The 23,521-nt window shown below is 40.6% G+C and overlaps 1 protein-coding gene across 2 annotated transcripts in view; it reads right to left on the reverse strand.

Moving 5' to 3' along the window:
* The window catches only part of PPP2R2D (protein phosphatase 2 regulatory subunit Bdelta), a 29,586-nt gene extending 8,854 nt beyond the window's left edge, over positions 1 to 20,732 (reverse strand). The window contains exons 1-5 of one of the 2 annotated variants that reach the window (XM_063338033.1): positions 20,583 to 20,732; positions 20,153 to 20,245; positions 6,351 to 6,448; positions 2,951 to 3,116; positions 1,108 to 1,220 (exon numbers count right to left, since the gene is read on the reverse strand). In XM_063338033.1, the coding sequence (XP_063194103.1) occupies positions 1,108 to 1,220; positions 2,951 to 3,116; positions 6,351 to 6,448; positions 20,153 to 20,245; positions 20,583 to 20,589 (477 nt within the window). In that variant the 5' untranslated portion in view covers positions 20,590 to 20,732. Of the gene's footprint in view, positions 1 to 1,107; positions 1,221 to 2,950; positions 3,117 to 6,350; positions 6,449 to 20,152; positions 20,246 to 20,582 lie in introns of those variants that run through there. The other variant, XM_063338034.1, reaches the window with a different exon arrangement.
* Between the last annotated feature and the right edge of the window lie 2,789 nt (positions 20,733 to 23,521).

Here is a 23,521-nt window from a genome sequence, read left to right on the forward strand (position 1 = left end):
TAAAGCTTCAGTTAAATCTTCAATTTAAGCAAAAGCAAGGCAAAACACCCCAACAAAAACCTGCGACTGCGTAGTCTCTATACAGTTAGGGGTGGCATTGGCTTTGAAAGTAGTGAGACCCTCAGTTCAATTCTACATCACTATGCAAGTGGAAAAGTGTCAAGACTATTCAAGTATACGTTTTCCACATTCTCATAACCTGCCTCTAACAAAGCAACCTTCTACCTACCCACAGAATACCCAGCACACTATTTAAATTTTTTAGTCTTCTCAGAAAAAAGCCAAACAAGTTAAACATGGGTAATGTTGAGGGAAAAAAAAATATTATCAATACAATCAAAGCCAAATCCTTCCTAACTTCCCAATGGCCTTTTGGCCAAGCAGAAGGACCCTCCCTGCCCGTGGGAGAGAGCAGCTCCCAGGGTGGACATGGACTACCCCGGGCCCCTCCTGCTCCTTCCCAGCCAGCGGCACAGCCACCGCAGCACTGCGCTCTACGCACCAGGCATGGCCAGAAGTCAGCGTGCTACGGGCCTCCAGAAGAAATGTCTTCCCTGCACTTTTCTTCATGTTGCACTAAGACTTTAGACTGTTTTAAGACGACAGGAGGAAGAGCCTTTGCCTTCTATGAACTGAGTACAGAAGCAGTGCAGGCCCAGCCAGGTGCTCAAAATGCTGCATTTTCAGGCTTGAATAACATTGTTATATTTTATTGCTGTCAATGAATCAGTGAATCTTTTTCTACAATTTGAATAAACGGAGGTGGATGAAGGCTGTCTCTAACAAAATATTTTAATTTTTAAAAAGTTTAAATTTTAAATCAGTTTTAAATATGCTAAAATGTTCCAAGAAGAAAAACCAAACTATTGGGAAGTTAATAATTCATTATAATATTATAACCATGAAAGTTTGCCTCAAGTTTTCCAGACGAATCTTATTTAATAGTTGTATTTGTATAAAGAAGTGTCTCCATTTTTTATAAAAGTTTTCAATGACCCTGACCAAAGCATCATTTTTAATCTACACATTTCAGTTGACGGCTTTGGTATTACAAAGGTAGAGAAGTACATGCAAAAAGATATTTAAAGTCAGAGAGCAGAAACATACCCGTAGTGCTGTGATTCTGAAAGGATCCCTAAGTCTTCCATCTTCATCTTTTAAATTATAACCTTCGGCTCTTTTATCCCTTTCACTTATTTTCCATAATTTAATAGTTTTATCTAAAATCAACAAAAAGTCACATGCTTGAGAATGAATTAAATTCAAAATAAAATCACTAAATAATGGAGTCAGCAGAGTGGATATTATTCATCTATCCAGGTTTCCACCGCTTGCAACAGAAAGGACCCTGAGGGAATCCTTTAAACAGCAACGTAACACGGGAGTACAGCCTGCCCTACCCGTACTAGAAGTACTTTGCCCTCCAGCTATATTGTTTAGCAGAATTGATACATGAGAAACAAACAAAAAAAATATACCAGACACACGCCCTTGGAGGGTGCAGATGGAAAATGCATGAAAATACTAGTAAACAGAGAGGAAAAAAAAATATAGATTCCATTTTAACTCCAATGTAATGTTCAGTTTGAATAAAATACAAGTTTCTTCCTGAACAGTAAGGCCCATGACTACCTTTCACCAAAACGACCCTTCACAAGGGAAGTTTCGCACACCAACCACCAAAATTCACCAACAAGCCCTGTATGACCATCTAAATTATTTTTAACAGACAAATGCTAGGGAAAACCCCAACAAACCCATGAGTTAATTACACTAACTACCTTACGGAAACTCAGATTTGTCCCAGGTGTCTGCTAAGAGACAACCAAAGGCAGTAAGTGAGAACAGGACTTGCCCCATTATTTTCGGGTTCCATGTCCAAGGGCACGAGCTTCCCAGGTCTTACTAGGGGAATCGAGTAAGTATACACCAGGAGAGAGATCCTTAGCAAACTGGAAACAAACCTCTTCTCCCCAGGCTACTGCATGTCTTTAAAGCACTTACGATGACACAGTTTAAAGACTGCTTAAAATTTAGTAAGACTTAAATCAAAGTAAGATTATTTGTATTTCAAAGTCCAGTAGACAGAAGTCATTCCCACTGTTAAAATTTTGTACAGCAGGTACAATATTAGCCCTTACATAAAGTCATTTAAGGACAAGGCAAAAAGTCATCCAAGCTGTTAGGAACAAGTGCACTCCTCTGACGGTATGAGCAAGTTTTTCCATGCACAGTCTCTGCAGTTACAGCTACAGCTTGCTCCATGATGCATCAAAATGAAACACACCTAATACCTAATAACCACTACTAAAACACTGGAAGAAATAAATTAAAAAAAAAAAACAAAGTGCATGAAAACTTGTAATTACCAACTTGCAATTTTTGCACTGCTTTTATGTATTCTAAGGTACAGTGAAAATGGTATAAATATACTCCTCCTAGAGTGACTGATTGTCTTTTAAACAGTTGCTTTTCAAAGCACCCATGATGTTCTGGTATTGGAAAAGCAAGAAGAGCATTGTAACCACAGTGTTTCCATTTCAAACTCTTTTATTAAAAAGTCATCTGAGATCACAAAAAAATCAATTTCAAAATTAGGATGATCAAGTCAAATTGAGACTTCTGCGACAGTTCAGCATACTGGGAACCCATTTATACAAAACCAGTACAGCAGAGTAACAGGGTATGTAAAATGATAGCACGGTCAGTTTATCCACAGAACGCAGCTCTATAACTGTGTCTATTCTGTTGCTGCTTCATTATTTTTTACATTCATAAATCAGTAATTTACAGAGTATTACAATCAAAACGTATTTTGCATATAACTAGAGAAGACATTATTAAAACCACCACAAAACACTCCAGAAAAAAAACCCCAGAAGTGGATTCACAGGTGACATAATATTCAAATGACATCAAAAGTTATTTTGCAAAAATAAAATCTCCTTACCATTTGTAGACAGCAGGAAATGAGCAGCATTCTGTTGCGGTAACCACCTAATTTTATTAATTTTTTCCTCAATTTCTAGACTTTTCAAGTAGTCAAACTCAGGTTCATGACTCTGAAAGGTACTGTAAACATTATATTCTCCCCTAGAATGAGGACGGCTTTTATTCTGCAAGGAAACACAATATTTCTTGAAGCTGATGTTACTCGGTTCATTAGTAAATTGTCAACCAGAAAATAAACTTTTTACAACAGATCTTAATGAATTTTACTTTTTACTCTACAATACTGTTTCTATTTTAGTATCAATACATTGCACAGAGACTTCCTTTTAAAAAAGCGTATCTTTATGTGTGTACTCCTAGAACCTAGCACACCAAAGCACTTTCAAGAGACCTTGCTGTCTGCAAAGGAGCTCCTGTCTGTGCCTGGAAGAGCTCTGGGCTACGCTACTTCTCCCAAGCGGTTTCACCAGAACCGGAGCAGAGAAGTTAGCAACGTCCTAAAGCCTAAACCACCAACTCCATGGGATTACATTCTGCACTTCACCTAACCTCCATCCCCGTGTCCTTTTCCAAAACTCATTCCTCTCATCACCACAATATGGGGACATAACACAGGGCTTCCAGACTAGGAAATAAATGTTAAAAGACATAAGACATAATTAGCCTGGAAAAGAGGAGGCTGAGGGGAGACCTTATCACCCTCTACAACTACCTGAAAGGAGGTTGTAGAGAGATGGGGGCTGACCTCTTCTCCCTGGTGACAAGTGATAGGACGAGGGGAAACGGGTTCAAGTTACGTCAGGGGAGGTTTAGATTGGATATTAGGAGACATTTTTTCACTGAAAGGGTTATTAAACATTGGAATAGGCTGCCCAGGGAGGTGGTGGATTCACCATCCCTGGAGGTGTTTAAAAAAAGGGTAGATGGGGCACTGAGGGACATGGTTTAGAAGTGGCTCTTGTCAGGGTAGGCTAAAGGTTGGACTCGATGATCTTAAAGGTCCCTTCCAACCTCAACAATTCTATGATTCTATGATTAAGCACGTTTTTTATAAGAACATGATTGCACAAAGTCATTCTGATGAAGGGACAGCAAGATCCAGTACGCGCATTAGATCTAGCTCCTCTCCTACCCACTTTAAAACATGCTGTGCCCCGAAGCAGTATCAGAGCTTATAAGCAAGCTTTGACAACCTTTTTTATTATAAAAACTTGAAGGCTGGGATTACCACATTTTCATCTAAGCCATTCTGTAGTGCTCACCATGATGTACCAAAGACTATTGCAAATACACTAACAACTTCTCCCCTCACAGAACTAGAAGACCCCTTTGGATCATCCTCACTTGGCAGATGCGGCAGCACGGAACAAAGATCAAAGTCACAAGTATCCACAGATTTGCAATATCCAATTTGAGGCAACTAGTTATCAGGCTTTTCAAATAAATTAATGTTAGTGATTCTCATTTGGAGAGCAACCCCACTCATAGAGCTGCAGTGCCCAGAACTTCTGAAAGAACAAGCTCCCCCAAACACCGTTGGGAATCACTTACTTGAGAAGTAGCAAATCACTTAGAGAGATGGGTATGAGTCTGTGCAGGAAAACCCTGTCCTGGACACAGATGGCCAGCACGGTACTGGGGAGCAGCCGTGGCCACCAACAGCCAGCGCAGCACTGGGGAGCAGCCAGCAGTGACTCCCAGACTGAAGACTGCTTGGCCAACACAAGGTTGCAAAGGGAAGCTTTGTCCTGACACTCCCCTCACACTTCCACACTTGGCACGGCAACTTTGATAAGGTTATTTCAGCAAGGGGTTTTTTTCCTGCAATCTCTCACAAGTATGGAGTCTTAGTTAATTCTGAGACTGCACATTATTTTACTCCCTATTTGCCATTTAACTTTTAAGCATTTTGGACAGGGTCCTCTCAACTAACACGATTCAGTGTGGCTACCCATGTTCTGTACCCAGCCACCTACACTTTGAGCGAGCTGCCCTGGCTGGCACCAGGCAGTGTGCTCCCTCTTTACTCACACATTTGGAAGAATCAGCTGCTTGGAACTGAAATCATGTCATACAAGGTCAGGGCACGATGCACAACATTTCAGCCTGCCTTCCCAAATTAAAGTGTATGGGAAATTTTATAACTATCCTAAGTTGTTATTAACCCAGTTCACCTAGTTCAAAATACACACTCTTTAAAAATATTGATTGTAGGACTTTACTGAGGTTCCAGCATTACATACTTATTTTAGATTTTTTCCTCTACTCCAGGAATTCTGCAGTTCTGCACATGACAAGAGAAATGACCCTTATGCCCAACTCTTCCCCATTTTGCATGTGCTCCCAAGCAGACAGCAAAATATTCCCGTCTCCGACTTGTTTTTTGGTTTGGTTTTTGTTTTTTGTTACCCTGTAAGGAAATGACGTGACAGCTAGGTTTTGACTTACAGAACAACCGAGCACTAACAGCTGAAAGCCAACCAATAGTAGTTCTGCTCTAAACAAGCATCAAGAAAGTCAGAGATCCTGAGCGGGTGGACACTTTTGACCTTGATCTCTCTGTGCCTTAGTTAAGTCTATACAGCAGACTAAATGATAGATGAGCTATGAGCTGTCTAGGTGTAGTAGTATAACATTTCAGCAGCTTTTTCAGCAACAGTATTTTCATTTCATTGCCTCTCAAAATCTGCTCAGTAAAAGGTAAGTCACTTTTGGTAAAACATTTTTTAAGTAGTATCACAGTGAGGACAAAATGTAAAATATTGGATGGCTGTTCATTAACTTAGCATTATTTGAAACACACAATGAAAGAAGTGGGATTCTGCTGAAAAAAAAAAAGTCCCACAGCACCTAAGGATTAGCATACTTCACGCACATACAAGCTGAATTACAATTCCATGATCAATTTTGGTATTTCTGATCCAGGAGAAGGCTCAAAACAAAAGGCTCAAATTCTCATCAGCTCTTCAAAGGGAAGGATAAAGATGCTCTTTGGTGGCAGGGGAGAGGATGAGAATTGCCTCTGAAATATTGACTTTTTGAAGAACACAATCCCAGATTTCTCCCAGACGTGACTAGGCACGTGCAAAGTTTAGGAGAAAGTCCAAAGGCAATTCTGCACAATGATACTGAGCATACCAGGTACATATATAACAAACTTACTGGATTTTGGGAACTTTTTTTTTTTTGAAGGGAGGGAGGGGAACCACCACCAAACTAACCTACCAAGGTTAGTTGGTAGGTTCTAATAGCTACCGAGGTAGCTATTAGAAATTTGGCTAAATTGGAGAAAACTATCCAACCATTTAAACTTCACAGCATGAAAAGAAAAGATGAAGTGGGACTGTGCAACACAAGAACAGTGTAGTAACAGCACTTTTGTTTTTCAAGTCACTGACCTCTTGTTCCCTTTGAAATATAACCACTCTGCCACCTTTGTCTCCTGTTGCAAGAAGATCACCAGAGTAATTAAATTCAACTGTTGAAATAATATCAGCTGTAAACAGAACAGAAATGAAAGAGCACTTTAATGTGTAAAGCAAATCAAGATGTTTCAAGACTTGAGCACAAAACAAAATTACAACCTGTATTAATGCAACAGCACAACTTCTTAATTTATACCACTAGTATTGAGAAAGTAAGTCACATTTCAAAGCTTAACAGAGTTTTATTTACAATCTAAAACACTTCCTCATTTCTTAGTTTTTTAAGCTTTCGAGGGCCTTCAATTCTACAAGAGAAGGAATATAATTTCAAGAATTGAAACTGTGTATTCTACCTGCTGACAGTAAATACTGAAATACGTAACGGAGATACACCTGCACAGAGCTTCCAAAAGTCAGAACCACCTCAAAAGCCGTTCATCTGCAGTATTCCTTCGGGGCAGCGCTGCAGCTTGCTCTGCTCAAACTCAGGTTGAGGAAAACCTGCCTTTCCCCTGAGCCAAATGGTCATGTAGTTAGTTCAGGAATCTGAACTGGGCTTTCCCCCTCTGCCAAGGGAGGGGGGGGAGAAGGAAAAAAGAGAGGAAATTCTTCCAGTTGAGCTTCCTGAAGCAGCTGTGTGCAGAAGCACCAGCAGGCATACAACCAAGAGGCACAGATGACTGCAGCTGGAGGAACGGGACAGCAAAGGAAAAGGCTGCCACTGCCCTTAGGACTGAACCCTGAAAAGAACTAGTATTTATTCACCTCTGCACACCGCAATTAATCTTTGGAGGTGGCAATAAAGAAATAATTGCCATTAAACAAACTCTAAGCAAGGGGCAGAGAGATAAGGGGCTATCACAGGGTCTGTCATAGGTTTTGGGCATATGGCAACAAAACCAACAAACCACTAGGCATAAAATTTTAAGTAAACATGTATCCATACTATTGCTTGCTAGCCATGCAAATATTTCATTATCTTATGCAGCTATAAAAATTGTAAGATTTGATGTACAGGATATCAATAAATTTCAGAGTTTGTAATTGGAGACTAGATGAAAACTACTTTCCTGTATTGATTTTGATGTGCTATCTTTTAAATTTCTTTCAGTAATCCCCCCCCTCTTATGAGGAAGGTGATTAGGAAGTCTTATCAGTTTTCCCGATACACAATTCGTATTTCATCTTTTATTAACAGATGCCCTTGAAACAGTTTTCTCCTAGTGTATAGAGATCATAATTTACCTTCTTTGATTAAAAAAATTATTAAAATAAATTTAAATGAAAAATATTTATTATTATTAAAAAAATATCTTCCTAGAGATTTGTCCCAGCCTTCAAAATTGCATTACTAACATGCTTCTGGACATGTCTGGTTTTAGATTTACCTTTCCTTAAAAGGTGATGAAAAGATTCCATTTTGGTAGAGAACAGGACGATGGCTAATCCCAAATCCTCAGATCCAAAACACAAGAACAAACCCCACACCTTTGCTGCATGTACTCCATAGTGAAAACACCAATCTTTCCTCAGCTGAGATACTTTTTAAAGTTAAGTACATTGCTAGTTTCTAACTCGTCTCCCTAGCCCCTCTCCCCTCCATTCAAAACAACCCTCACCTGCCACTGTGTGCCCAGCTCCAGCGACCACCACCTCAAGTCCTCAAGCCATCAACCACACAGCTCTTTGCAAACCTGACCCTTCCTGATGACCACCTGCCAAGTAATTAAGAAGCAAACTCTTCTGGCTTTTCACCACAAACATTGGCAGAATAAAAATTAACCCCTCTATTCTCTTTACATCAGTTCCACATTTTGTAGCCAATTTCTGGTACGTGGCCATTTGTCTCCATAACAGACTACGTAGACAGTATTGAAAACACAAAAGCCCCCAAACAATCCTCCCCCTCTCCAAACTGCTAAAATGAATTTACAGCAATAAGTAGTCACCTACAGAAAATAGCATATGGTATAAAGGTTTCATTAGGACTAAATGATCTCTTACTTTAGAGCTTGCCTTAGAATTATGAGCTTCTAGTAGCACAATACTGATAAAACCTTAAGATATATATACACAGATCCTTAAATAATATGTATTTTTATACACACATATACATAAATAAAAACCTACAGAGTGGTACAACGTGTGTTTAACACCAAAATGTAAATAGAAAAGCTACTTATTTCCCCTTATCATAAAGATCCACTTTGCCAAAACTGTACCTACCCATTAAGCCCAACAATAACATTTCACTGAACCTCAGTGTTAAAACAAGCAGCAAAATGCCTCAGTTTAAACAATGACACAAGGTCTGTCAGCTGCCATGTGAATGGGTCTCTGATCCTCTTTGAAAGGTTAAGGAAAACTCAGACTATTGATACACTAAAACCAGATAATCAATATTAATACCTCTCCTATACCGTAAATAAACGGGACTCGGTGAACTAGCTAGAGATGTAACCTTAATTCAATTCTACTCCAAGACTGACAATAGTGCTAGAATAAAAAAAAAAAAAAAAAAAAAAGAAAATCCTACATCCCAGTATCACTCAAGCACACACAGGAAAAAACTCAGGCATTTCAAGAGACACCACAACAAAGTAGTGAACTAAGGAAAAAAGCAGCAAACCAATGAGGTAAGCACTGAAGCGGCTTGATAAGAGTAATTTTATGATGTTTTCAGTGCTCTACTCAAACATTAGGTAGCCCTTAAGTCACAAAGGTTTATCAGTAGGAAAACTAATATTCCACTACCACAAAAATCTGAAAGCCATTCTAGCATGGATCATTTTTACCCTTTGAGACATCAGTGAACATCTAGCAGAAATAAACGACTCCTTTACATATGCAATCACTTCAAGCAGTCACAAAAGCCACTTTTCCATTTAGTTTCAGAACAGGAAAAACATATTGTTTATTTCTCCCATGTATACCATCAAAGTACACCATGCACCATTTTTGCTTTAACATGCATTTGTCAACACCAGGTGTCTGACACAGCCATTCTTTACCAGCAGTGCCACGCCGCCAAACATCATCCTGGGCTCCTTTATGGTAACAGCTGTAGAAACACGCTAAAACCAAGACACCACCCAAATTCTATGGTTTTAAACAAAAAGTACAGGTGGAAGTGCAAAAGCAACATGCACAGGTAAAACGATGCTGCCAGTGGAGAATGCCTCTCTTTCCTAATTGACTGCCAACTGGAAAAAGCAGCTTAACATTTTAAATCAGCACTGAAACAGTATGTAAAAATCTATCGCCAACATGCTATACAGAAACAAGTGGAGGGGAGGGGACATAAGGACAAAAATATAGATACTTTCTTCAGATGTTTTCTAAGTTAAAAATTTCAGAATATATGATAAATCAACTTTTTTTAACAGCACTATAATTTTTTTATATATATAAAAGTATGAATTAAAAACAGTTTTCTCTGTAGGCATGTTTAATTGAAACATATCGATCCCCAAGGTATTCCATCCAGTATCCTCAGCACTATACTATCTCAAAGAAAGTAAAATAAAAAAAATAAAAAAATACTCAAGACTAGAGGTAAACCACAAAAACCATTCCAAACCAATCACCCTGTGTTCTGCTCAACATTACCCACCTACCTCAGCTCTTTACTTACAAATCAGCTTAAAACTTTTAGAAAAATACCAAAGCAAGTCATTGCGGGTTCTTAATCATCACATTAACTTTGGAAATTTTAAAGCTCTTTTATTATATGTTATATCTTTTGCTTTGTGTACAAGCACAAGGTTTTATTTCCCCGTGGGATATTTCAGCCTTTTCTTGTACTAGCCAAGTAACTCACAAGGCAATGGACACAAGGAGAGGAAAGGCTGATGTACAGCACCCTAACACGCTCTTCTCCCGCACAGGACACCTTTGTGATTACGACTCTCTAGAAACAGAGAGCTTTGTCCAACATCCCCTCCATTTCTGTCCCAGTGTGGCTGGGACCCTCTGCTCTGGAAGCAGTCACATAAACTTTACTCCTGTAAACTATGGAGAGTAGGGAGACATATGGCTTTACAATATGATATTAGTCTGGCAATATTTGGTTCTTTCCAGACATGAAAAAATAATGTTTAGCTCCACTTTTAGAAAGGCATTCTAACTCAGTTACAGTCTGCATACAGAGTAGGAAACTCCTGGCTGTTTTCAAAGCTAGTATATTAAAAGGAGCATGAGGGAAAATGTCTGTCAACTAAATTATGATTCTGCGGAATCCCCACATTTAAAAGCACTAAACACTTCCATGGGTAGTAAACACCCTTCCAACACATTAGAAGGTTACAAATATCCACCTCTATCATAACGTAGTGGAAACCATTCTCAGTGACCCAGGAAACTGTCCTGTAAACCTTGATAGAAGTCTCAAAATTCAGTATAAACACTTTAAACCTTTTAACATCACTGCTGAATATTAACCTCCCTGGATTACAAAACTTCTGTCATAATTCTGTTGAAGGTCTATAACCTCCAAAGCCTCCTGGGCTAGTTATACTGGGGGGTGGAGGGGGCCAGGAATGAGAGACCAACATTTGTTCGGATTCTGAGATGACAGCAAGCTTAGACCTGCAAACTAATTTAATCCCACAAAGGATTCATACTAGGTATTTCTAACTGACACAGATAGCAGTGTCTGCGCTCTCTGTTTAGGTAATGGAGAATGCAAAGAGATCCAGAACATCTAAATTAGATACCTAAAATTAGCTACCGTGAACTTTTCCTCTCTAAGCTGGCTGCATGCTCCTACTTCAGTTAAAATCAAAGAACTGAAAAAACATAATTAATTCATAGATCACCCAACAGATTAATGAATTTGCAGCTGTAGTCCATGCTTAGGACTAACACTAACTCTACACAAGCAACATCAACTTCTCTCTCATTCTTCTGAGCTACCCAAAGACATTTGACAAAAACCCACTCCTCAGACATTTAATGAGCAAGGAAGTCAGTCACTGCTTTCGAACATTACCTAAAAAGGGGCTGCTCCAACTTCTAGGGGATTTAAACCTAAAATTTTCCAGATATGTAATGGACAACATACAGCTTCACATTCAGTACAGACTGACAAAAAAATGCATGTTAGCAAGCCTGTCTCTTGTCCTTCCCCTTTAGAAATACTTTTAATACACAGCACCTTTTCCCATGACCTGTGGTAGAGACCCAAAGAATGCCCTGCTTTAAGCACTACGAAACCCTCTGAAGAGGCTCATGCTTTGAGAGGAAATGACTGGCTCTGGACCAAAGCCAGAGGCTGGCATAAACTGGAAGGGAGATTGCCAGAGGAAACTAAACATAGAACATTTCTGTGCCTGTAATCAAGATCAAAGGTGACACACCTTTCTCTCCGATATGCAGTTTTTCTACAGATTGTTTTATTCTACAGCCGGAGAAAGCTGTGGGAGACACTGCATGGTCTTGTACAGCTGATGGGAATGAAGCAGAGCGCACAGAAGGCGGTACCACGACAGCAGGCTGTGTGCTCTAAATCAACTTGAAATCAGAAGCTGGGATCTACCTGTGACATTGTGCTGAACTCTAGGGCATGACATCAGAATGAACAGAGCTCTTTTCCAAAAGCCAGTGACAACACACCATTCCGAGGTATAACTGGCAAAAACATGTTCAGTTGGGGCCCATACGGGGCATGGCATGGTGTTTCAGAGCAACTAAGTGAAGTCTCCGATAGACTCAAATAAAAGAATATAAAAGAAGCACAATTAACAAAGGAAAAAAGATACAGAGACCTTTTAGAGGGAATGGCTAATCAGAGAATGAAAAAAATTAGAGGCTAGCACCTGTTAAACAGTAAATAATAGAAAAAATGTTTTAAAAAACAAAATCATATTTGAGCTTAACAGGTTACAGACACACAAGGCCTTACAACATCTTGTTACTTGTTTTACAATAACTGCAAGAGAACACTCCCTGAACATCTCCAGTGGCATCTATTAGGCTTGAAAGGCTTCTGGGACAGGGAGGGGGGAAGCAGTTAGTGTGAAGTTTGACAGTTCTCCACACTTGGATGGCTACAGTCACCACGGCAGGCGCCAGCAGAGAGCTGCTGGCAGACACTCCGCTTCTCCCCAGACCTGCCTTCCTCCTCTGCGTGTCGGGGCAGGCAGCACCAGCAGTGCCAGTCACTGCAGCGCACTACCTCCAGCCCCCATTTCCAGCCTTCAGCCTCTCCCTTCTCTCTCCTCACCTCTGCACCCTCCACTCCTTTTCTCCCGGTGAATGAGGATTCTCCACACTACGGCTGCCGGAACAGCCAATGAAACAGGCTGCTATTGCTGTGCAATTAGGATGGCCCAAGATGGGTATTGCTGTTACTGTCATGCCTAAGCACTCCTAAAAATCTTTCCTAAAACATCGTTTCTTAGTTTAACAGTTGAGAGAAATCAGATTTCTAACTCTGAATTGTACTGAAAGGTGAACTGAACTTTAAAGGTAACAATAATCACTTAACAATATACACATACATGGAAGTTACTAAAAATCAACTATTTTTCAGAATATGCCACTTTACATACTCAATTTTTAATTTCCACTTTTACAATTTATTTGAAGAATTAACACCGAAGTGAGATATATCAGAAGTCAGAAGAATAAGCCAAAAGTGGTATAGTTTTGCTCAGATCAAATTTCCTCCAGCTTACACTGATAAGCACTCTGCCCATCTAAAGTATCCATCAAGTCTAACAATTTTTTATGCCCTAATACTCAAACAACTTGCAAAATGGCTTGAATTGCCTTTAAGTACCTGCTAGAGTTTAACTTGGTCCGAAATAACTCTGTGTTTGAAGTAATTTAAATCCTTTAAGAGATTTAAGGTCAACCAAGGGCATGAAGAGGGCACCTGGGCTGTGCCAAGAGACGCACGGTGGCTTGGCCAGCAGAGTCCGGCTGGAGAAGCAGCAGACGCTGGGTGAAGTCAGCGCTGCCACTGACAGGCTGTGGCAAACTACAAACATGAGCATTTCTCTCGGAAAGACAGTCAGCTCCCACATGCCCTGGACCCAGTGTGGAGCCAAGCCACTTGGCGTCTCCAAGAAGGAGGGGCGCAGGAGCCATTCTGTTCGGAGCACTGCACCAAACTGGTAGGAAACAAGCAACAGAAGGCATCAAACTGTTCCTGAGAGCTGTTCCAAAGGCCGGACTGCCAGCAAACTCCCCAAACCAAACACTTCTCCAGCCGATTTAACAGTCACCTAAGTCTGCATCTCATAAGAGACAAGTAGTGCAATTCCCTCATTTATTTAAGTTTGCGTTTTCTTTTCAATGAAACCAGATCTAATTTGATGCTGTTAAGTTCTTTGAATTATATTAAAAAAAAAAAGTCCATCTTCACTGAGTTTGAAGTGCATGTAGTTGCCTAGATGTGCTACTACAAAGAAAGGGTAAAGCAGCAGCAAGAAAAGAGACTAGTGAGGCTGAAGTTCAGTAAGACAGAAATAAATGTTACCTTCATGCTTGCCAAAGCTTGCTGAGCCTTTTCTCACAAGCAATGAGAAATTATGGAGTCTATTTATAACATCCAGGACACGATCCAGTATTCTCTATGCAACTCTATCTCCTCAGTATTATATTTTAACCTCTGGAATAGTAATTCCGATAACCTTTCTTCAACTAGAAGTACATTTAATTAATTCATGTTATTCTGTTAAGTTTTTTCTAAGTAGCTAATTGCCATACTTTTCATTATACTTTTATTAGGAGTTAATAAAAGTCTTAACATGATGGGTAGATAAAATTTTTCTTCCAGTTGCAGCTTTCATACCATCTTGTCTCTTTTTCGTAAATTTAAATAAAGTGCGTTTTGCCATTTTTTATTAAGTTTTCCCCCAGATGTTCAGATACTCAACAAAGGTAACGAGGATGCGGGTGGGAACTACATCAAAGACCCCCATCAAAGGGGTCAGCAGGTAACCCACCCTGCTGCCACCACAGCCCACTGTTCTGCGGGAGACCAACAGCACTGGCTCTCACTGGTCACACATTCACAGTACCGAGGTAAAGACTTGTACTAATTTCTGTATTCCCACAATTCAAAATGTTTTAGTTTGCGTTTCCACCTTACAATTCTGCAACTGACACTCACTGCATACCCAATCTGTTTATCGTTCATTCATAAGCTATGCATTCCTGCAGCTTCACCTTTTAATCAAAGTATTATCCAGCCACATCCAGTAATTCGTATTCTCTTGTAGCTTAGTGGTTGCTTAGTCTTTTAAAGCATGTTCTTATCTATTCTTTAATATTCCGCTTGCCGTCTTTCACTGGTATTGAGAATTCCCCACCCCCTTAACGCCTATAAGCTTACAACCTCTGTAGTTTTCTGACAAGACTGTCCTTTCTTTTACTTTATCTGTGCCAGGAAAAAGATGCTAGATACAAAAGCTATGGATGAACTTCAACAGCGAAATAAGGCATTTATGTACCACTTCAGACTGCCTTTAAGGTCTTCACTAGGCCATAAATTTCCTAGTTTCCTTTACAAAAAAAGACAGATATTGTTTTCACAATTCTCAGAATGCTAAACATTCTCATGTACTTGTACTCATACTCCTCCTCCTGCCCCTGCAGTTCCGTTAACCCATCATGTGCATATGCCAGAAAAAAAAAAAAAAATCAAAATTTGATACCATGGTAAAGATTACAGACTTAAATTCACTGTAAGTACTCTAGGTAGCAGGACAGACTCTCTTCTCCACAGAAAACCAAGAAATCATCACTTGAAATGATCACTTTTATGAAGCCTGAAGATCAACTGGAGCTTTTTTTTCTCTTTAAAGCTTAGCTATTCACTTGTGAACCTGTGCCTCCATACTATGAGGAGTCATACTCTAACTATTCTAAAAGACAGAGAGAGAAACTTCAAAAAACTCTCTACTATAGCATTTCTTGCACACAACAGCTTGTCTTAATAGTCTCCAGAGGTACTTATACTTTAATATATAGTGGCTTAACACCCTGGTGTTTTTGTTGTCTGACAGAACTGGCACCCAAAAGGACACTTACTATTAACTACTACTGGCCGAGAACAACATTTTTACAGAATACTGTGTTGTGAAATAAAGGGTGAAGACAAATTCTTGGTCCTTGGATCATATGAAGACTCAAGATTAAAGTGGTCTACCCGACACATTAAGACTACTTTCTCCAACAGGAAACCGCTATAGAACATGTGCTCAGATCAGCACTGTTTGCAAAACATTATTTCTGCCCACATTTAAAAAACACCAAAACATTTCCCAGAGTCAATATTATGTCATCATATGCATTATGCAGAACACCACATACAACACACAAAGCAGGGAAGATCAAGGAAACTTTCATAATCTTTGGTGCCTGCAAGAAATGGTGGCTCTTCAGAATATTCACAGCAGTCCTTTGGGAGCAGAGATGTGGTGAACTGCAAAGGATGAAGGCAAAAGCACACGACTACATATCACCATAAACCAGTGACAAATGCATCATGTCTTAGGGAAGGCAAAAGAGCAGGCATCTAAAGTCGTGTTTATGGCAAAATACTGTTTTTTCAAGGAAAAAACAAATCCCACAGCTTAAAAATCCATCTTCTGCCCCATTTCAGTAATAAGTGACATCTTTAGGGATAACCAATTATTTATGATGAAAGGAAACAAGACATAGGGCCTAATAATGGAGTCATTATTATCATATTTTCCAGTTCTTACAGAAAAAAATAAATCTTAAAGATAACAATCAATCCTCTCATTTCTTCCATTCAGTTTTAACCAGATGTCAAATAGGTACCTATTTTGGAGTATTTTTTTAAAAGTGTGAAATCATGCTGGAATTAGCTTTAAAAGCAGTGAGAATAGGCCAGTTAAATTCCTGAACAATACATGAGACTGTTTTTAAACCACTGATTTGTAAAGACGATTTAACACTAAGAGTGTTTTTAAATCACTTGTATCCAAACTTGAGAACAATTACAGGATTATAGTCCAGTGTATTTTTATTAGATCATGGTTTTCTTCTCTATTTGTGTTCTGCATTCTGACAGACTTCTGAGATGGACTGACTTAGCACTGTTACAAGCCTTAAAAGGAGAAGAAAAGAATTTGTTGAACTGATGATAACAAGGGATCTTTTAGTTTATCAGTGCTGTCAATACCAATTAATAGTTGGAGAACTTAAAAAAAACCCAACAGTATTTTTCTTTGATCATTAAAAGTAGATACAAAATTTCTTAACAAGTAGAAAATCCAATACAAGACAAGTATTCTGAAAGTCAATGACAACTTTTTTTGAAGATCAAAGTTTTGCTCATGTGAAATACCTCACAACATTTCATCCTCAAGTTAACAAATGTGAGCTTCCAAGGAGCTCATCTACTATGAAAGGGTACTGTGTCCAATGTTTCTGTGCAACACTAGGCTTTATACTCACCTGCTTCAAAAAAGGTTTCACATAAAACAGTTTAACACTTAAGCTGATGAAGCTCCAAGAGGAAAGCAGTACCTGTGTCATTTAGTGGAGTAACCATACCCTTAAAGCTGCTTGTACCTAAACCAGGAAGATACAGCTAACCAGTGCCAAATTAAAACAGCGTTTCTAGAAGGGACCAGCTCATCACAATCCAAAACCCCATACGGACTGCTTGTGGAGGAGAGTGGTTAGAAACAAAATCCAAAGAAATCCCCACGTCAGTAATGGGAAACCCATGATCTCCACAGCACCCAGGTTCACGTTCTGACAAGGATGAGACATTCTTCTTAGTATTTCCAACTCGGCGCTAGCACAAGTCAGTAAGATTTATAGTGCCCACTACATATAAATACATTCTGTTAATTACATCCAGAAGTGGCTATGGATTATATGCAGAACATCTGGCCCAAGGGAATTTGAGCATATCTGTACATTATTTAATAAACTGTTCCATATTTTGCTTGCCAAAAAAACCCCAAACTGCACTTTTTGAACATGCAAAACAAATTAAGTGTTGAAAAACCAAAACTGATTAGGTCTCAGACAGCATTATTAAAAAAAAAGGCCTGTATTTAGAAAGCTACTTTCTACCAAAAAAGGTGACCCATGAATAACACATTTCACAAAACAGCAAAATTACAACACAATTTTTAATTACTTATTTTTTTAATTAAGTGTGTTGCCATCCTCAGTATCAATTCTTTCATTCAATATCTGTTTTATCCTCCAATCCTCCTCCTTGAATCCAGTTAAACTTTTCTAGTTTAGAAAACTAAGTTTTTCAGTAACTGTTACATTTTCCTGATCTTTTCGAAAAGGCTACATTGATCATATAAACTCCATTCCTCTATCTATTTAAAGAGAGCATTGTACAGATTTCAAAGATTACCCACTGAAGAAAGTGAATACACAGAAAAGACAAAATGATTTTCTATATTAATGACCTTGTTCGAAAAAATCCTGAGAAGGGAGATACCCGTTGCAAATCTAACAATAGCAATTTGTCATATCCATGTTAATATTTTTATTAAAGTAATGCACATGAGAAACAACTATTGACTATAAAACGTGTTCTAGAATTGCAATTCAAAAAGAAGTGACATTTGGTTAAGTTGCCTGAGTATCAGGCTTTGTAATTTCAACTACTGAATGTTCTGTAAGAACATTTATCAAAAAAGCCTGCATTTAATATGCTTGACAGCTATGTTTATGTTGTGGTTTTCAGATTTCCTCTACAGACCTTATTTTTCACAAAACAGAAGAGAGAAAAAAATTACAGAAATAGCATGTTTTCACTATCACAAAAATTTACATGAAATTCACAGTGGTTTTATGTAATATTTGCAGCAAGGCTATCTGAAGGCAACAGTGGGCCATCAAATAGATTTAGATGTGCAGTTTGGTAAAAGACGTTTTAAAAAATGGTAATGAGTAAGTATTTCCATGACTGGGGCCAAAAATCTAGCACTGGAAATGCATTCTCATTGCATATTGCTGAATCAAATTCAGGCAATTATTAGTAAATAAATTGTATATTTTTTTTATTTAATTCCAATTCCAAGGCAAAAAACTAATGAGGCAGGGAAGTCCACAAACCAAAATAAAGACAATTCATCACAAAACCTGTAAGCAGTTCTTGTAACCCAGTAGGAAAATGAAACTCCAGTACCAATTCTGCAAAACCAGGTGCTGAGTAATTACTTATATTAATTGCCCTACGAAGCAAAATGAATTCCTCATACGGAGTAACATCACGCACAATGTGAAGTCCTCACTCCAGGAAAAGTCACACTAATAAGGTACATCTGGAAAAGCCCAGGATAAAAGTGTTGAGCACTACCATCACTATTTCCCCTTCCCTCAAAACAGAGAGCTTTCCCCTCTCTAACCGAAGAGCTCTGCTTTGGTGATGTGCCTCATCAGTAATGTCAGTTCCTCTTTGAACAGTCCTGTTACGCACTTCAATAATTAACTGGGTTTAGAACATCTTGGTGTTTCAAAACCAAGAAGCTTTCCAGCTCTACACAAATTCATGTTGCTCACTAACTGGCTGGGAAGTAAGGCTCACAGAAGCATATTTTTTGCAACATGGAGAACTGACTTTTAATCACAGAGATGATAGATCCTAAGAAAAAAAAGAACCATTTGGAAAACTCCTAAAAGCTACTTAAATACATTTTTATAAGAATTCTGGGAACTTCAGAACAATAGTACAAGTTACAAAATATATTTAGAGAAAAAAAGGAAGAAAACAACAACTGAGTCAGAGTACTAGTTTCTTGAGCAGTTTTCAAGTCTATTCCTCCCATAGCTATTATTTTAAATGGAATGCCAAACAAGTGGCATGAAAACGAAAACATTGTCAGCGTAATTTCCCTGTAGTAGACAGCAGGAAAAAATATTTACTGCATCCAGCAAAAGAGAAATCCACAACCCAAGACGACCACACGCTAGCACTGCAAGTTATTTCACTAAATACAGTAAATACAGCTATTTCAGTTAATGCAGTAAAAAATCAAATAAAAAGCATAGAATTATCTTTCACACACATACTTCACACCTTCTTTTCTCAACAGTCTTGCCAGCCTGAACAGTTTGAACACAAAAAATTTAGGAAAAAAAGAACTTTCTCATTAAAGTCGAGCAAAACTTCACATTGTTTCTACATAATACAGAGAAATGCTTTTTCCAATTAAAGCATTTATTTTCTACTTATTCCAAAGCATGCTGTGCTAAGAAAGTTTCAGAGAAATGCAAAGCTGTGCCCATTCTCCTTACTTAAGTATCTCTATTTATAGCTTCCAACGTTAACAAGTAGGAATAAAATCTCTTCGCAGCTGCAGGAAGCCTTTAAACTCTACTTTTTAGATGAAGCACAAATGACAGACCTGCCTGCTCACTCTGTTGCTCTCTTTGCATCAGAGTGAAACCTGACAAGCCTGACAGACTCCATTTGTGGTTTCTCCCCCACCGTGTTTTATCACTGTCATTACCTTTTCTCCCTAGTGATTAGAATTAAAGAACAGGAGGAAGCCACCGTGTCTTCTCTATTATGCTCTCCCCTCTGGAAGCAGGGGCGCTCGCTTAGTCATGGCAACACACACCCCATCCTCCGAGCCTCGGGCAGGGACTGGGGAGATGCTGCAGCTCAGCCATTCCCAGCCCCGGCTCCCCCAGCGCGGGCGTGACACAGATGTTGGGAGAGGCAAGAAAAAAGGGTGTTTATGCCCGTGATTCCGGCGGAGCGGGAGCCACCAGCCGCGGGAGCCTGTGGCACAGCAGAGGCCCGGCCCTCCCCTTACCTTCCGCCACGTCCTCGTCGATAGCCCCCTTCACCTGGGAGAAGCACCACTGGAAGTCGTTGCTGCCGCCGCCGCCTCCACCTCCTGCCACCCCTGCAGAAGGAAGAGAAGACGCTGAGGGGAGGGCCGCCCCGCCGAGCCCCCGCCACCCCGCCGAGCCGCCGCCACCCCCGGCCCAGCCCCTTCCCCGGCGGGCCCAGCCCAGGCCGCGCCAGGCCCCACCGCCCCAGCCGCACGCCGCGGCTCGGTCCGGCGTCCCAGGGGCAGCCCCGCTCCCCTCAGTGCCGCCCCGCCGGCGGGACGCTGCCACCCGGAGCGGCGCGGCGCGGTGAGGCCCGGCCCGCCGCGCCGGCTCCCGCCGTGCCTCCGCCCGGCCGGCCGAGCGCAGCCGGAACCGGTGCCGCCGCGCAGCCGGGCGGTGCGGCCTCACCTGCCATATCTCACGGTGCCGGTGGGGCGGCGGGCTGCGGCGGGGGGGAGGCGCCGGCCGGGAGCGGGTCGCAGCCGCCGCCGCCGCACAGAGCTGCCGCCGCGGGAGGTTTCGGGGTTTCAAAATGGCGCCCATTGCCGGTCGGCCTGATCCGGTGACGTCATCGCCCCGGCGCTCCTCAGGGAGGGGGCGAGCGCGGGCGGCGGCCGGCGCGGCAGGGCGGGCAGGGGCGGCGGGGGATGAGGAGGAAGATAAAGGATAAAAATGAAGGGGTCCGCGCCGCGGAGGCGCTTCCCAGGCGGCATCGGGCAGGCGGGGGGCTCCGAACTCACCGTTGGGATGAGGGGCGCGGCGGGCCCGCGCTGCCATGGCGGCCTCGGTCCTGGCTGGGGACAGCTGTGGAAACGACCTCGTTGATATGCCTTCTGATTTATTTTGAGTTGGCTTCCCCCCCCCCCGCGCCCCCCGGATGTTTAATTGTGATGCTTTCTAAAACGATGAACACGCTTCTTGCCTGTTTGCTCTTTCAGCGAGTGCCAAAGCCGGGGGCAGGTGAGGGGTCACCACACGAGGCCTGCCGTGAGGGGAGGGGAGCAGGCCTGGCCCGGCCTCCCCGCCCCGGGGGCTTAGGGAGGGTCTGGGCGCAGTTTGGAGACCCGAGTTGCGTGAGGGACAGTCTTCTTCAGGTAGGCTGCCCGTGGGCCTTGTCCCCTGTCTGGATTTTTGAAATCCAGGTGGTGGTGGAGCTGTGATGGTGTCAGGAAATACAGCTGGTGTCTTGTAAATAGCATATAATTGTGTGCACCTGCTGCCTTAGAGCATTTAAATGTTTAGGTAGCAGCCCTTCCTGGCAGTGTGCTGCAGAGATGTACACTCTGTCTTGTAAACTGTGAATATTACTGATGCTCTGTTTAGTTTTGGTATTTTATGCTGATTGTTTTTTTTTCTAAATCAGCATAGATACTGAAAGCTGTGAAGATGCAATTTTTATCTCTAAATCCCAAAAAGAAAGAAATCAAAATTAATTGTGTGTTTTTCCTAAGTTCCTACGTTGATACATTTTTGACCTATAAGTCCCTCAGAATCATAGAAGAATCACAGAATAGTGTGGGTTATAAGGGGCCTTAAAGCTCCTCTAATTCCAGCCCCCTGCCCTGGTGGTATACCATCAACTTTAAAGCCCTTACTACTTCTAGGGAAGTGCAAAGTGCTTAGATAGGTAACAGGTCTGAGTTGGCATGTCTTAAATCTTAGGTGTTTCCTAAATCATTTTGGCTGTAGGAAATAGAAGCAAAATGGTTGATGAACAGAGGCTTGGTTAGTTGCGATCTTTGAGAAAAGAAGTATATCCTCTTCCTTACAGAGTAAGAGTCCTGTTAGTGACAAAGAACACTAAATAAGGTACTCTGCACTGAGTCTTCCTCTCTTAAGGAACTGATGTTCACCTCTAGATGCCTCGGGATCTTTCTGCAAAAGGATTTGGCTTGCCTGAGTTCAGTAAGGTTCCTCTCGAGGTGATTCCTGCTCTAGGCTCGCAGCCCCTTCCAGATACCTTAGATATAGAAAGACATTTAGCTTAAGTTTTCTTTATTTAATTTCATGGTATGATGTCATTGTCCATTTATGAATTGATTATTTGATTTGCGTTGTTTATTCCTTAAGCAGTGTATTATGCATTTAAAAATTTAAATGAAATTATTTTCACCTCACTTTTGTGAGTGTGTCTCCTTTGTAAGTATAGGATAGTAATCTTTTAGGGGAAGTGGGTATTGTATTTTATTATCTAGTCTCTGCTCTGCAGAGAGAACTTGTGGGGCAAGTTCTGTGCTTAGCAAAACTCCTACTTGTCTGTTGAAAGCTGTCCATTTTATTTTTTGATTGACTTGCACATTCAGCCCATAGTGATAGACAGCTATATCCATACAAAAAATTAATGTTATATGTGTCATAACTTTATGGATACCTGAAACTTTTGTATCAAGATATGAAGAGTATTTCACTAATTAATTTTTAGTATTAATTTAATTTTGAAAGGAACTCAGTCTTGAAGTTTTTATTTTTGAAGGGTTTTTTATTGCTTTGTATTAGCAACAGAAACATATCTAAATAAAAAATTTAGATTTATGCTTGCTATGAGCAGAATAGGTATAGATCAACCGCAGACTAGGCATTATGCCTTGAAATCTTATTTCAGCGTCAAGTTAACACTGGCTTCGTTCCGTTACCGAACCGAGAGGGGAGGTTTTATGTCACACTGTTGGCTTGAGTCTGCTTAAATCTTGATGACAGCTACTAGTCATGAATCAGGTCTATGGCCTGAGCTTCTAGGAATTTTTAAACAAGAAAAATCAATTTAAAAGTTAAATAAAAAAATCACCAGAAACGCAGTATTCTTACCAGCTTTTTCGCGTGCATCATGTTGCCATTATAGTGAGCTGTATGTGTAATGGTAAAATTTTAAACATAAATAAAATTTAGATATCTCTTGTGTCTGTGTTTTGGATGTCTTCAGCCATCTAGGGAGTGACTGTGGGGAAGGTGGGCACAGCTGAACTCAATCAATGCGAATTCCAGCAAGGGAAATTCAGATTAGCTGTAAGGCTGGCCAGTGCTGTGAGCAGCCTGATTTACCTTTTAAAAGTGCCCCTGCTTTGAGCAGGGCTTTGGGCTAGATGGCCTCTGGAGGTCCCTCCAAACCAAAATGACTGAAGTCTATGATATACATTCAGTCTTAATTCTTACCTTAGTATTTTTGTATGTATGGGGGGTTAGGGTTTTTTTTCCGCCCAGGTTTGTGCACTAGTGTGTGCTTTTGGCGTGAACTAGATGCCTTTATGTGCCATAAACTCATGTAAATTACTGACCATGTATAATATGAGAGAGAATTCAAGTGTTGATATAGGTAAATTGTTTTGAGGATATGATGCTAATTTGAAAAC

Source organism: Chroicocephalus ridibundus, chromosome 6 (genome assembly GCF_963924245.1).
Source record: "Chroicocephalus ridibundus chromosome 6, bChrRid1.1, whole genome shotgun sequence".
NCBI lineage: Eukaryota > Metazoa > Chordata > Aves > Charadriiformes > Laridae > Chroicocephalus > Chroicocephalus ridibundus.